This window comes from Protomyctophum parallelum, assembly GCF_964188405.1.
Source record: "Protomyctophum parallelum genome assembly, chromosome: 6".
In the NCBI taxonomy this organism is placed as follows: domain Eukaryota; kingdom Metazoa; phylum Chordata; class Actinopteri; order Myctophiformes; family Myctophidae; genus Protomyctophum; species Protomyctophum parallelum.
The window spans coordinates 10,200,255-10,214,590 of NC_139701.1; the positions used below are offsets into that span (position 1 = coordinate 10,200,255).

Sequence of the window (14,336 nt, forward strand, 5' to 3'; positions counted from 1 at the left end):
AACTTTGGTGTAGAAGGAGACAGAATATATAGAGAGAGAGAGCGATTTAAGACTGAGACTGTGCGAGTTCACCCAAACTCAAACTTGTATATAATCACACAGAACTCACCACAATTCTGAATAAAAGAATGTCTGTCTTATTATCAAGCATGACTTTCCTTCACCAGAAATTTGTTTGTGCAATAGACTGTAAAGAATACGTACATTTGTGAAATGTCTGCAAGTAGCTCTTGCTCTCTCTCTCTCTCTCTCTCTCCTTGAAATTCTGAAAAGGCAAGTTGTGTGTCTGCGTGTGTGCGTGCAGAAATTACATGAAATTGGCCGCCAACCCCCCCCCCCCCCCCCCCCCCCCCCCCCCACCCCCATCTGAAAATATAAGATTTTAGTTAAAAACGTTCTGAAAAGAATCTGAAAGATTATATATTATTCAAATATTTGCGACACAATTTTCAAAAATAGCAGACGTACAAGCTCATAGTAGCATAGATATCACTCGGTGCCGCGCTATGAGCTTGCCCGGCCCCACAGTTGAGCACCAACTGATCTAATCGTGCCTGCCTGCGTGCCCCTACCTTCGCCAGCTGTCCATGCAAGCCAGACACACAGAACTTATCTCTGTCCCTCACCGAGCGTCCCCGACCTCTCGTGTCCCTGCTAATTAACCAAGTAACTAAAAGTTACCCCCCTCCCTCCCTCCTCCCCCTCCTCTCTCTCCGTGTCCCTTCCAGTCATTGCCATTTCAAGGTGACACTTTAGTCTGCTCTGCTCTGAGCCCCCCCCCCCCCCCCCCCGCTCTGAGCCCCCCCCCTTCATACAAACCACCTGGACCCGGTCTGCCTTGACCATTTACTGTACCATAACGCACGCACGCACCACACACCACACGCACGCACACACCACACGCACTGTACTCTCAAAATACCACTGCAATGTTCATGGAGTCCTATCCATTATATGCACTACTGTACATCACGGAGGCATAGAAGAAATACTTGCGTGCGTGCAAGTATTGCGTGCGTGCAAGCATATATATATATATGCTGTATGCTGTAAATTTGCACGCACACACGTGCGCGCACGCACGTCAGCACGCACTGTACATACGAAAAGGAGAGTGAAAATCCTCAGTGTTTCTCAATTCGCTCATCTGTAACAGAGTGAAACAGCTTAAACCGGCATGCCATTCTCCGTCTGATAAGTGGAAACAGCTGGCGAGCCGTTTTAACATTCATAAGTAGAAGATGCACTCAGTAGAGCGCGGTCCGGTGCCGAGGAGGAGGCAGTGCACCGCGCGCACGGCACAGCAACGTGTGTGTGTGTGTGTGTGTGTGTGCGCGCACAGCACAGCAAACTGCCAAGGGTGTTCATTTAGCCCAGTAAAAATGGAACCTGGACGCAATTAACACTACTAATGCCCAAGACATATCCACACGTCTTCGTAATTACAATTCAATTCAACTTTAAATTTAAAATTCATAGTTACACGCATGTGTCATGTCCTCTTTTGGCCATATATAGCTTATACAACAGCACAAAGTCAAATAAATTAAAGCAATCAATGCGTCAGAACTAAATAAAAAGCCTTGATACAATACAATACACACACACACACACACACTCACACACCAATCAACCATTAAAATCAATGTACTGTATGCGTGTGTACTGTATGTGTGTGTGTCACACACACACACACACACACACACACACACACACACAACACACACACACACACACACACACACACACAACACACACACACACACACACACACACACCACACACACACACCCCTATTACTCTCTAATGCTAATGTCCGTTAATGTTGACTGGGGATAAAGTAGGTGGCGTTATCACCCGGATGGGGCCGCATGCGTGCGTGTGTGTCCACGTGGTGGTTGTGGTGGGCCCGGGGCCAGATTTACAGCATGCAGTGTGCTATATTCCTCCATACCCAATTTAACATCACAGCATAATTAAAGAGACTTGGCAGCTCCCTGACAGCAGATTTCATCCTCCCCTGCACTAGGATATGAGGCCCGGTGGGGGGGGGGTACTGCACAGGACAGACACACACACACAAGACGTAAAGGGGGGGGGGAGGGGTACTGCACAGGACAGACACACACACACAAGACGTAAAGGGGGGGGGGGGGACTGCACAGGACAGACACACACACACAAGACGTAAAGGGGGGGGGGGGGAGGGGGTGGTACTGCACAGGACAGACACACACACACAAGACGTAAAGGGGCGGGGGGGGGTACTGCACAGGACAGACACACACACACAAGACGTAGAGAGGGGGGTGGGGGGGGGGTACTGCCACAGGACAGACACACACACACAAGACGTAAAGGCGACACACCGCAACGCTGATATGTCAGGATGCACATTCCTTAAGTAAACACTAAATTAATTATTGATTTTACTGTTTTTTTTGTTTTTTTTTGCTTAGCCAACCATATTTGTGTGGTGTGAAGGTACATGTGTGCGTCGGACTGATTTAATTAATCGGTCCGACTGTTTTACGGAGCCCTGGAGTGGCCATGGAAAGAAGAATACATGATCTTGTTCAAACCAGATAATAACTCGTTAAACAAGATAATGATCAAGTTTAAACAAATTTCTCTTCCCCATGGCGGCTCCAGGACGTAACGGTGTGCATACTCTTTTTGTGCTGTGCGTGCGTGGTCGTGTGCTGTGTGTGTGTGTGTTCATGCATGCATGCATGTGTGCGTTAATCAATGGGTTGTCTTTACAGATAAACAAGCCCAAAGTAACAAAGATCTACAAGCTCACAATATTAAATAGAAGGTATTAAAGATAATCTGACTTGCAGTGCAAGATGCAGTGCAAATCTGACCTGCAGTGCAGATACCCTGTTGCATGTATTTTTCAGAATGGACAAAACTATTATAATGTTTTAATACAAATGAGAACATATCGACATCGGTAATTTTGCTGTTATCGGCCATACAGCAATCAATTATATTGTTTATCGATATCGGCCAAAATGTCTCATCGGCAGATCCCTACTCCCCCCCCCCCCCCCCCTACCCCAGCTGAAAATGACAGACACTCCTCAGAAGACGCCCCAGTTGGGAGATGGAGTGTGTGCTGTGGCTGTGCAGCGTTTTTGGGTTTGTTGTTGTATTTTCAGTTGAGAGACACGCTTCGGTTGCTATGATACAGAATATCTGCAGAAGTCAAAATGTGGCCACACGGTAGAGTGCTCGCTGCTTATGAAGTGAGTGAGATTTTCACCCTCTTGACACGTCGGCAGACATTTTGGGCTGCCACGTTAAAGAGCCCGTAAAACTGAAAATGCCCTTATTTGGGGCATTTCCTGCTGAACACAGTTATTTTTTCTGGCCCACGGCTTGACACCTCAACTGATGACACGCTCAGGCGAGTTTCAGCGATGCCACCGGAGTCACCGATGGCATAATTCATAATTACACAAGGATTAGTGACATTTTTTTTTAGCTTTCTTTAACCTCATTTGGGTCCCGTCCTCTCTTTACCCCTCTCTCTCTGTCTCTGTCTCTCGTCTCTGTCTCTCTGTCTCTCTCTCTCTCTCTCTCTCTCACAACACACACACACACACACACACACACACACACACACACAGACAAACAATATGTTTTTATGTCTCCCTCTCACTCCGTTGATGTCTTTGAATTATTTGATCAGCTTACTGTTGTGCGGCAACATCAAACCCACCTGTGTCTGTGTGCTCAGCTAGTTATTTCCACAGCTGCCTGCGTGGCATTCACGCGTTCCGGTCCACTTATGTGGTGAGTCGTGCGTGGTGACGCTGAGTGCATTGTAGTCGTGCGCGGTGGCGCTGAGTGCATTGTGCGCGCCTCGTGATAAACTGGAAGGCACAGTGGCAAAGTGAACAAGCTCAACAAACACGCCCACAGTGGTAATTAACTAATGCCATTCGTTGTTTTCTCCCCCGATATTTCCCTATACCATCATAAATCGAAATTAAATCATAATTAAATTAGATTCTCCGGCATATAATATTTTTTATAGATGTTAATTAAAACATGGATCCGCCCACTGCTGTTACTGTAAGTCATAGATCACACTTTGACAAATGGAGTGCGCGTCACACTCTCACGTGTTTGTGAGCATGATGTCGTGATGTGAGAAAATGAAAGGTGTGAGAATGTCTGCCTTCACCTCCTACATGCCTTTTCTCACCTCCTCCTCTACGTCATTTACAAAGAGGGAGAGACACGAGAAGAAGAGGTGGCGAAACAGAAAAAATACATTTTGTCTCTCCTCTAAACCTCTTGCTCTCAGCCCCCCCCCCCCCCTCCCTCTCACGTCTGGCTGTTTGGGGCGCGGCGGTGTTATTGCCTACAGTTAGTTTACAGCGGGCTCTCCATCATCATCGCGGCAAATGGCTTCATGCATTACATATTTTGTAAGGCCGTTTTGGAAAGGGCCCCTCCATAAATAATGACAGAGAGAGAGAGAGTGAAATGGAAACTATGGGTCACCGCTCCGTGTCTGTATCTGACTGTGTTGTGTTCACAGCGAGCGCCGCGCCGCTAAAAAATGCATGAGGCGAAATGTGTCCTCGCTATACGGCTGCTGTGGCGGGGGAACCAAACAGGAGGGGGGGAAAAAAGATTGGGGTGGGGGTGGGGGGGTGAGAGGAGATCGATTCATGTGAGATGAAGGTTAGGAACAAGGCAACATTATGCCTCTCATATCCCTGCCTTTTTCCTACAGTCTCCATAGATGTATACTTTGTGGAATGGCGGTAAGTACATGTGTTGGCATGACGGAAAGGTTCAAATGACCTTGATTTAACCCATTTTGACCTGGGAATGATTCTGCAAATGTCTTCTAAATCCTGACTGTTTTTTCAGTCGTTCTCAAACACTTTCATGTCACTTCTCACGATTCTTCAAAAATAGCAGACCTACAAGCTCGTAGCGCGCCACTCGGTGGTGCGCTATGAGCTTGTAGATCTGCTATTTTTCAATAGCTAACGCATGATATAATGCTAACACCAAAAGGTGTTCCCGCCAAAAATGGGTTAAGATTCAGAAGAATAACTTACTAATTTATTTATTGTTATGCAAGTGTCATGAATATTTAACAGCAGTTATCAATACTGTCACCTTGAACAGCTGTGGTCGTGTGTTGTGTGTACGTGTGTTGTGTTTGTGAAAATGTGTGCCTAGATGTGTGTGTGTGTGTGTGTGTGTGTGTGTGTGTGTGTGTGTGTGTGTGTGTGTGTGTGTGTGTGTGTGTGTGTGTGTATGCAGTCTGTGTGTCTAATTGTGTACAGAACCAGTCAAGACCGAGCCATAATTAGTGGCGCTCTGATGTCACACACAAATAGCCGTTCTAAAAGCTGGCACCGCGTCACGCTGCGACATGTTGTGAGCTTGAATCAGATTAACTGGAGACCCAATAGTAGAGCTGTCACTAATCTTAAACAAGAGTTGAAACACATGACCACTTAACTAACACAGCATGTTAAACATTCCCACGTAGCAGATTGTCATTAAAGCCAGACAAGGTCACACCGGTTCTCTTTTAAAATGGTATACTGTATGCGGTCGATGGCGTGACGTTAGGTCACGACGTCACGTCACCCTATAAAGTATGGCGCGCAGAAGCATTGAACAACATACTAGTAAATATCTCATACTACTAAGTATCTCATATTGCGAGTAAGTATTTAGAATCATATATCAAGGAGGTACCTAGATATCACTGGGCTCAAGCTACTGACTATAGTTCACCAGCTCCCTCCCCCAGCGCCTAAGGCAAGATACAAGTCCCCTAAATCACAAGGCCTGCACAAGGCCTTTCCAACACATCCTACCGACAGTCCCTGCAAGTATAGGTAATCTCAGTTACAGCCAGAATGGTAGGCTATATTATAGCCTATACCCTACGTGCAGTAATTAACTGCAGTTGCTCGCTAGTCTCAACTCTCGACCTCGAATATTGTTCCCCCCACTTTTCACGCCCCCACGGCGCCACTGACTGTATGTAGACAATACAAAACAAGGCTAACTCTAAAGCTAGTATATTCCCGGACCGTGTATGGAATACTAGATCTAGATGGCTTTTAATTTGAAACTACGGATACAGGAAGTGGCGCCACTTCCCCCCAGAGGGGAAGTGATGAAAGGACACCTTCTGAGGAATAAAGGCCTTTCTCGGCCCCACCCTTCTCCCTTTGTTTGTATTGTGTTTAGTTTCCAAGATGGCCGCAGCACCAGGAGGGGGTGGGGCGGAGGTGAGTGGGTGGGGTTGACATATGCCCTTACAAATTCAAGACAGGTCTTGCGTTTGTCTTGTGCCTGTGTTTAATGGCCGCTCCAATGCATTTCCAATGGATGCCCATATGGTTTGACCAAACATTTTGTTTGATGGGGGCAGAAGCAGAGCTGCCAGACTGGTACTTCATTGTTCTACCTGCACAAATATTGAATACAGTTACAGTATATGCCAATATGCATACATGCCTGTCCTGGTTATCTGTCAAATACAAACTTCAATGCAGTGTCGTCATGTTTGTTAGAAACAAAAATTTCTAATTAAAACCAGATTACTTCTTCAAACAGTTATTCAAATCAAGTGACAGACATAATCATAACACCAGAATTTCCAGCCTCGGTCATTAAACACTCCCTGCTCCAAAAACAAACCACTTTTTTCAATAAACAGGGCCAATATGGACACTCCAAAAACTGGCTGGCCAACCAACAGTTCAACTTCATCAATTAGTGATCAGTCAGTCAGTCAGTGACTCGGAGACATTCATATTAGGCCTAATGGGGTTGGAACCCACAGCCAAAATGCATTTTTTGGTTGGCTCTGGGAGCAGTATGGATTACTTTACCGACCCACGTAGGCAATGAGTGTAAAGGACACAACAAGTGCCAAGACAAACAATTCCTATTTCCCTGTACTTCACATTCATTCAAAGCTAAGATATAACATTATACTATATTATTCTACATTATACTACTGCATGTATAATAATGCATGTATGAACTAAACATAAAATGAAAACCTCATTAAAGTGCCAAATGTTTGATGTCTATTCTCCTGAACTTAAGGCTAATTCCACATGGTATTTTAATATAAGAGTCAATAATAATAAGACTATAATATAGTCTTATTATTATTATTATAAGACTATAACTATAGGGTCCAATGTGTGAGGCACAGAGTTCAATGTACAGGGAGGTGGTTTTGTAAATATGGTATTCTAAGAATTTTTCCATTAATAAAAGTCTTAATATAATTATATTATTGATAGCCATAGCCCGGCATAAGCAAACTAGCTGCGCAGACATAAAAGGCCCTTAGATAAAAGGCGAGGGGGGAAAAAAATCATATTTCTCACTTATTTTGACAGGTGGTGTAGGTGTGGTGCAACCAACTAATTATATGAAGCTCCTTTCCAAGAAAAAGCAGCATATGCTATTATGTTAATCTGGGTCCATGCAGTCTGTGTTTGTCAGTGAAGAAGCAATACACAGTGGGTCCGCGCCGGAGGTGTGTGGGACACAGATTAAAGAAAGGAGGTTTATTTTGTGTTTTGGGCATATTAACCCATTTAGACCCCAGGACGATTCCACAAAGGCCTTCTGAATCACGACAGTTTTCTGAAAAACCCTCCGTTTCATATACAGTCAGTGGTTCTCAAACATTTTCATGTCAAGGACCCCCAAAAATATGTGTAATTGGCTGCCGAGACCCCCACCTGGAAATATGTTGTTCCAGGGACCTTCCCAGAAGCAAATATTTCAGTAAAAAAATCACGTTCACTCTGAAAGAATATGTTCAAAGATTTGCGCCACATTTTCATGATATAAAATGACAATGCTTTAAACACCAAAAAGGGGTTCCCGTCCAGAATGCATTAAGTATTCTGGCAAGGCTGGTCCCAGTCGAGTCCAGTGCAAGCATGTCCTCCGAAAGTGTGTGGTTTGGTTTGACTCGGCCCAAACCCAACAGGATGCCCAGTGGGGCCCAGCCGGCCTGGAAATAAGAAGTCCGCCACCTACCCAGCAGCCGGTACACGCTATCTGCCAAGCTTTGACACACAGAACTGTCAGACACAAAATAACTTCTAAATTCCCCTGAAAGACATATGTGCGCGCGCACACGCGCACACACACACACACACACACACACACACACACACACACACACACACACACACACACACACACACACACACACACACAGTGGGAGAGTGGGAGAGTGAGAGAGAGAGAGAGAGAGAGAGAGAGAGAGAGAGGCACACTCAGAGAACTTAATTCAACTTGTGAGTTGAGGAGATGGAGCCCCTTAAGGGAGACTCAAACAGAAGAGGGGCTACATCTATTCTTGCTTCATCTCGCCCCTGCCATTTAAGTGTGTGTGTGCGTGCATGCACGCATCTGTGCATGTGTGACTAAACGACTCCCACCGGATCCTTCAACCACTACAAAACTGGGACAAAGCCTCGGGAATAGAGGGAGAAAGACGGGGAACGAGAGAAGATGAAGAGAGAGATAGAGAGAGAGAGAGAGAGAGAGAGAGAGAGAGAGAGAGAGAGAGAGAGAGGGAGAGAGAGGGAGAGAGAGGGAGAGGAGACAGATTGATGAATCCTCCGCGTAAACTCTGGTGAGAGTGTAAAAAAAAATGGATCCGAATGGACCAGCACGGGTCAATTTGTCCACTCACAGCTAAATTAACGCTGAGGACTGTTACCGGGTAGGAGAAACGGCCGGCTACGGCCATTAAGGGGGATACATGGGCAACTGTTGGCCCGGGGGCCTCATGCGGCCCGCACCGTCACCAAATGCGGCCTGCAGGTTAATATCAGAATACTGATATTGATTTCAGCTGTTACAATTCCAAACATGACCCGCTTTAATTATTTACAGTCTATATTAGTGATAGTATTAGAATTGTATTGACTTTTGTCCGATGTATTTGCATTTATGTTCATAAAAGTAAGTATAAGTAAAAAGTCAAATAATAATAATAAGACAAAAAAAATATATTCAGGGTTTCAATTCAAATATAGCAAAAATAGCTGATCCACAATTCCACGTTTGTAGATCGTCAATTATTTTTCTACGACAGTAATATGCAATGTGGCCCTCGATCTGGAGTGAGTGTGGAAATATAGACAGTGGCCCTCTCCATCGTCAAAGTTGCCCACCCCTGCAGTACAGCACAGCAGAGACCAAAGGAAAGGCGCCGAAGAAAAGGAAGCCGTGGGAAACACGATATAGCGAATATTTCACCTTTGCTGTTGAGCGTCGCTCGCTGCATTCAGATCTACAGTACAATAGAATAATAGAGAGCAGGAATAGAGAGCAGGTAAGAGGCAGGCAAGGCGAGGCGACCGCAGCGGGTGGGAGAAATCATTTTCAGGCGTAATGCAACGCAACACTGAAATACACTGAACATTGCTGGAGATATGAGTCAACGTGGTGTATAGCCTATACAGTACATGCACTGGCTTGGTAATGTGCCCCATTTTGCACTTTAAATGTCCTAGTTTGTGGCGTGCATAGGGGAAAGCAGCGCAACGCCTTTTTTAGTTTAGTTTTTTCGCAGACGTATACATTTAGTCGACAACAAAGGAAAGGCTGAGCCCTGGCTGGCCGCAAGAGAGCCGCGGAATGCGTGCCGCTGCTGCCGGAGAGACCGTTCCTCATTTTCCCCCTCTTAAAAAATGGATTGATCTCAGCGGTACATTATAAGAACGTGCAGGCCATAATTTCAACATGCTGTAATACATGCAGCCATCTTTTATGGGTACGGCAGTACAGTACACTGTGTAAATCTAAGTGTACTATAAGGGTGGCTCAGGGGTATAGAGTGGCTGGATGGTAATCGCAAGGTTGCCATGTTCGAACCCTGTGGGCTCCGCCAGAGTTAGCGTCAAAGTGTCCTTGAGCAAGACACTGAACCCCTAATTGCTGCCGCCATCGGTGTATGAATGTGTGTGTGAATGGGTGAATGTAATGCACAATCTATGTAAAGTGCCTTGGATGAAGGCGCAATATAAATGCATTATCATTTAAGTGTTAATTGCATCCATTTGTAACTCGGGAGGGTGTGCGAACGCAACCGAATGGTCCATTCGGTTTGCATTCGCACACCCTCCAAGTGGCACGAGCACTGAGGACTTTACAGTGCACGCGCACTCATGTCTGCGACCTCGAAACGGAGGACAACATTTCTCCTCAATATTACCTCGTTATTTATGGCTTTGCCTGCAAGGCACGTATACGTCTCTCGTATAGAAGTACGGTTTCCGACAGCGTATGTGGCTCGTCAAGTCTCTCATGGGTCCCATCTCGGAAATTCATGGCGCTCCACATTTTACTCCGACATAACATTATTTTGAAATAAAAGCTTTATAGAAGGTATGCACGTGACATCATCAAACCAGGAAGTTATGGCAAAAAAACATCTTTCTGGCATCGACAGCCCATTCATCCAAACAGAAAAATCCAATTATGATTGCAAACAATGTTAAACGGCAAAGTGATTTGCCACTCACTTTGCCACTCGATTTGCCACTCACTTTATGCATGCGAATTGTGACTTATTTAAAATTATATCAATTATACGACTGGATTTTCTTTTTTTTCTAAGGTTTTGGGGCTTTTTGCCTTTTATTGATAGCCTTTACAGTAGTTAGACAGGAAAGGGGGAGAGAGAGAAGAAGAAGATGCGCAGCAAAGGTCGTCAGGATCGGGACTCGAACCCGCACGTCACAGCACGTCACATAAATTATAGATCACGGTGGCACAGTCGGTAGTGCCTCACAGCTACAGTAGAAGGTCCTGGGTTCGATTGGCGCTGGGGGCATGTTCTCTCCTCCGTGTCATCAGTGCCCATACCCAAGGCAGGGTTGGCGAAAGGGCCTTTCTGTGTGGAGTTTGCATGTTCTCCCCGTGTCCCCTAGGGTAGGTACCCTCACAAAAAACATGCAGTAATCCTGGTATCTAAACTACCTCCCCCTGGCCAACCGGGGCGCCTGATGGAGGGGACAAGAACTGGTTGGAATAACGTGTTCTTTCTACGCGCTATGTGCGGCCGGGGAAACTCCCCCGTCAGGTGAAAAGCAGCAGCTTGGACTCCTCATGCATGTAAGGAAGCATGAGGTCGTCGTCCCTCACTGACACTGGGTTGCAAAATGGGTTACAAAATCGTGGGATAAAAAATATATTAAAAATATATATTCCACCCGACAATACACAATAGCTGCTGAAAGCCATCAAACCACCAAAAAGATTGAATAAATTGGATTTTGCTGAAGTATTTGCTCAGTTCACTATAGTTTATTTAATAACACTTCATGAGCAGAACACAATACTGGAGAAGCACAGAAAATCTAGAGGAGGGGAGAGGAGAGGAGAGGAGAGGAGAGGAGAGGAGAGGAGAGGAGAGGAGAGGAGAGGAGAGGAGAGGAGGTTACAGGGTACTATGTATGTATCCATGTATAGTGGGGATGGACACTGAGTAATAATGTAACATTTCTGCTGCCAACACAATGACATTAACACCCACGTTGTATCAAGGGCACTGACACACACACACACACACACACACACACACACACACACACACACACACACACACACAATACTGAAATTGAGGATGGGGAGAGAGAGACGCAGACAGGTTGATAGTTGAAGAAGAGGAAGGGGGAGATAGAGACAGAAGAGGCATTATCCTGATGAAACAGTGGTCGATACAGTACATGGTGCCAACGGGACAGAGATCTTCTTTCTTTTAATGGTGATTACACGCTCAAGGTTCAGCCTGAGCTCGGCCCCGAGCAACGCTCCACCAAAATATGTTTATGAGCATGTGTGTGTGTGTGCGTGTGTTGTGTTGTGTGATAACATCCTGTAACAGACATCAACAGTTCTAACCACGTCTGAGACCACCCTGGGCAGTCAATAAAATCAGTCTTAATCTCGCCAGCCAATGAGAAACTCCCGTCACAACACGGAGAGCGCAGGTAACCCCCCCCCCCCCCCCCCCCCCCCCCCCCCGAAATGTCACCTGTCAATGGCAGGAGCTGATGGGGAATTAAGTGTATAGCACAGACACCTCAAAGAACCTTCAATGTGACAACATGTTCCCACAGTACAACAGTAGTAAATCCTCAGTGTTCATTTTAGTTAGTTTTAAAGCTCTCCGAGTTACAGATGGATAAATGAACATGCAGGATTGTACCGTCTACTGGCTCCTCCCACAGGAAGTTAACTTCATAGTGATTGGCAAGGAAAACGTGATCGTTTTCGCCATGGAGTTGTGACTGACCGACACCGAGTTCTGGTTTTCCTATATACAATTTTCCTATACATTCCTATACAAGAAGATTTTTACGGCTCCAGCAGTGATTCTCAACCCCTTTAATTTCAAGGACCCCCAGTTTGACATGCATTAGGCTATGGACCCCCATTTAATGTCCTTTCTATCTATGGGACCGCCAAATTATATTGTAAAATCAATGTTAATTTAACTCTTGAGAGACCCATAATGGTCCATTTGCTTCCAAAGTATCACTTAGATGGAGATCTGGATCTCTCTCAAGGACCCCATGTGGGTCCCCGGACCCCACTTTGGGAACCACTGTTCTACCGGACACTGCACTCCTTGGGTTTCTTGGGTGGCGTTGTAAATGTGCCGTTTCTTGGGTGGTGTTGTAAATGTGCCGTTTCTTGGGTGGTGTTGTAAATGTGCCGTTTCTTGGGTGGTGTTGTAAATGTGCCGTTTCTTGGGTGGTGTTGTAAATGTGCCGTTTCTTGGGTGGTGTTGTAAATGTGCCGCTTACTTGGGTGGTGTTGTAAATGTGCTGTTTACTTGGGTGGTATTGTATTGTTTGGAGGGTACTGTAATATACGTTGTTTCTTACTGTAGATGGTATTGCAACTGTACAGTATAGGTTGTGCACCAGAGCAATCAGAGCTTACATACCTGTATGTCTACATATTTTCTTGCCGGGTTTCCTGGCACATTCCTTGGATATTCTTTTGACTGTAAAGTGAATAGAAGACTAAAGAATAACATGGAGCTCCCAGACACGCACTCAGCAGGAGCTAGCATGCACACACACTCTCTCTCTCTCTCTCATTCTCACAAACAGTACACAAACACACACACACGCTCTCTCTCTCTCTCTCACAAACAGTACACACACACACACAGCTGACTGATTGAACGAGCAAGAGCTATAGATACAGGAATACATAGAGAGAGAGAGAGAGAGAGAGAGAGAGAGAGAGAGAGAGGATGATATCGGCCAGTCAACGCACGATTCAGTCAATCAGTCAGTTAAGCAGTCAGCCAAATCAATCAGCGGTGATTACTCTGATGAGTGTCTTTCTGTGATGAACTCGAGAGTCCTTATGACGACGGAGCACAATGATCACATGTGAGTATGAGGAGCTTCAGGTGGCCGAGAGGAGGAGAAGGATGGAGGAGGAAGAGGACAGTAGGAGATGGAGGATGAGCTAGTTAGAAGAAATGTCTGCTGGAGGAGGAGGAGACGGGGGTGGTGCAAGGCGCGGGCGTGAAGCCATGAAGAGAAACGACATGTTGTTTGCCAGAATGGGTAGGCGATGGTATAAGCTAGACAACACACACACACACACGCACGCACACACACACACACACACACACACACGCACACATGCACACACGCACACACGCACGCGAGCACATACACACATCTATTTTCCACAAGAGCAAACTCCCTCACTCGTGTAGAAAAGCTGTGGCATGCACAGTAAGCATGCATAAGGTCATGCTTTGTCCCTACGAAAAGACAGGACATGACAGACAAGACAGACAGACGGACAGACAGACAGACAGACAAGCAGACACATATGAGACGCAACGCAACAACATACTCTAAGTATTCCCTCTACCGTTAAGCCCCCCCCCTCTATTCTAAGCCCCCACAGGCCAACCCACAGGCCAACTCACCATCCTCGGTGGGGACGTAGATGTTCAGATAGAGGCAGTCCTCGCTCTGGTCCTGCACGTAGGACGACACCACGTCGATGCTGTTGGTGAACCACACGGGCAGCATGACGTCGGGCAGGCGGCCCTCCACGATGGTCTGCGGGCACACCGGGGCGAAGTGGGTGGCGTTGCGCACCTCGGGCCACGACACCGGCGGCTCCGGCGGCTGGAAGCGGCGCTCGCCGGTGGGCGGCGCGGCGTACGGCACGCCCAGGAACTGCACCACGGGCCCCAGGATCTCGTTGTTGAGCTCCTTCTTGACGCCGCGCAGCCTGCCGTAGACGGTGGTGAC

At 46.3% G+C, this 14,336-nt stretch overlaps 1 protein-coding gene across 2 annotated transcripts in view; it reads right to left on the minus strand.

The window, feature by feature from the left end:
* The window catches only part of nlgn1 (neuroligin 1), a gene marked incomplete at its 3' end in the record, with an annotated part of 368,869 nt that extends 354,743 nt beyond the window's left edge, over positions 1-14,126 (minus strand). For both annotated transcript variants that reach the window (XM_083767276.1, XM_083767275.1), the window contains exon 1: positions 14,006-14,126. In XM_083767276.1, coding sequence (XP_083623402.1) covers positions 14,006-14,111 — 106 coding nt within the window. In that variant the 5' untranslated portion in view covers positions 14,112-14,126. The remainder of the gene's footprint in view (positions 1-14,005) is intronic.
* Positions 14,127-14,336: the final 210 nt, after the last annotated feature.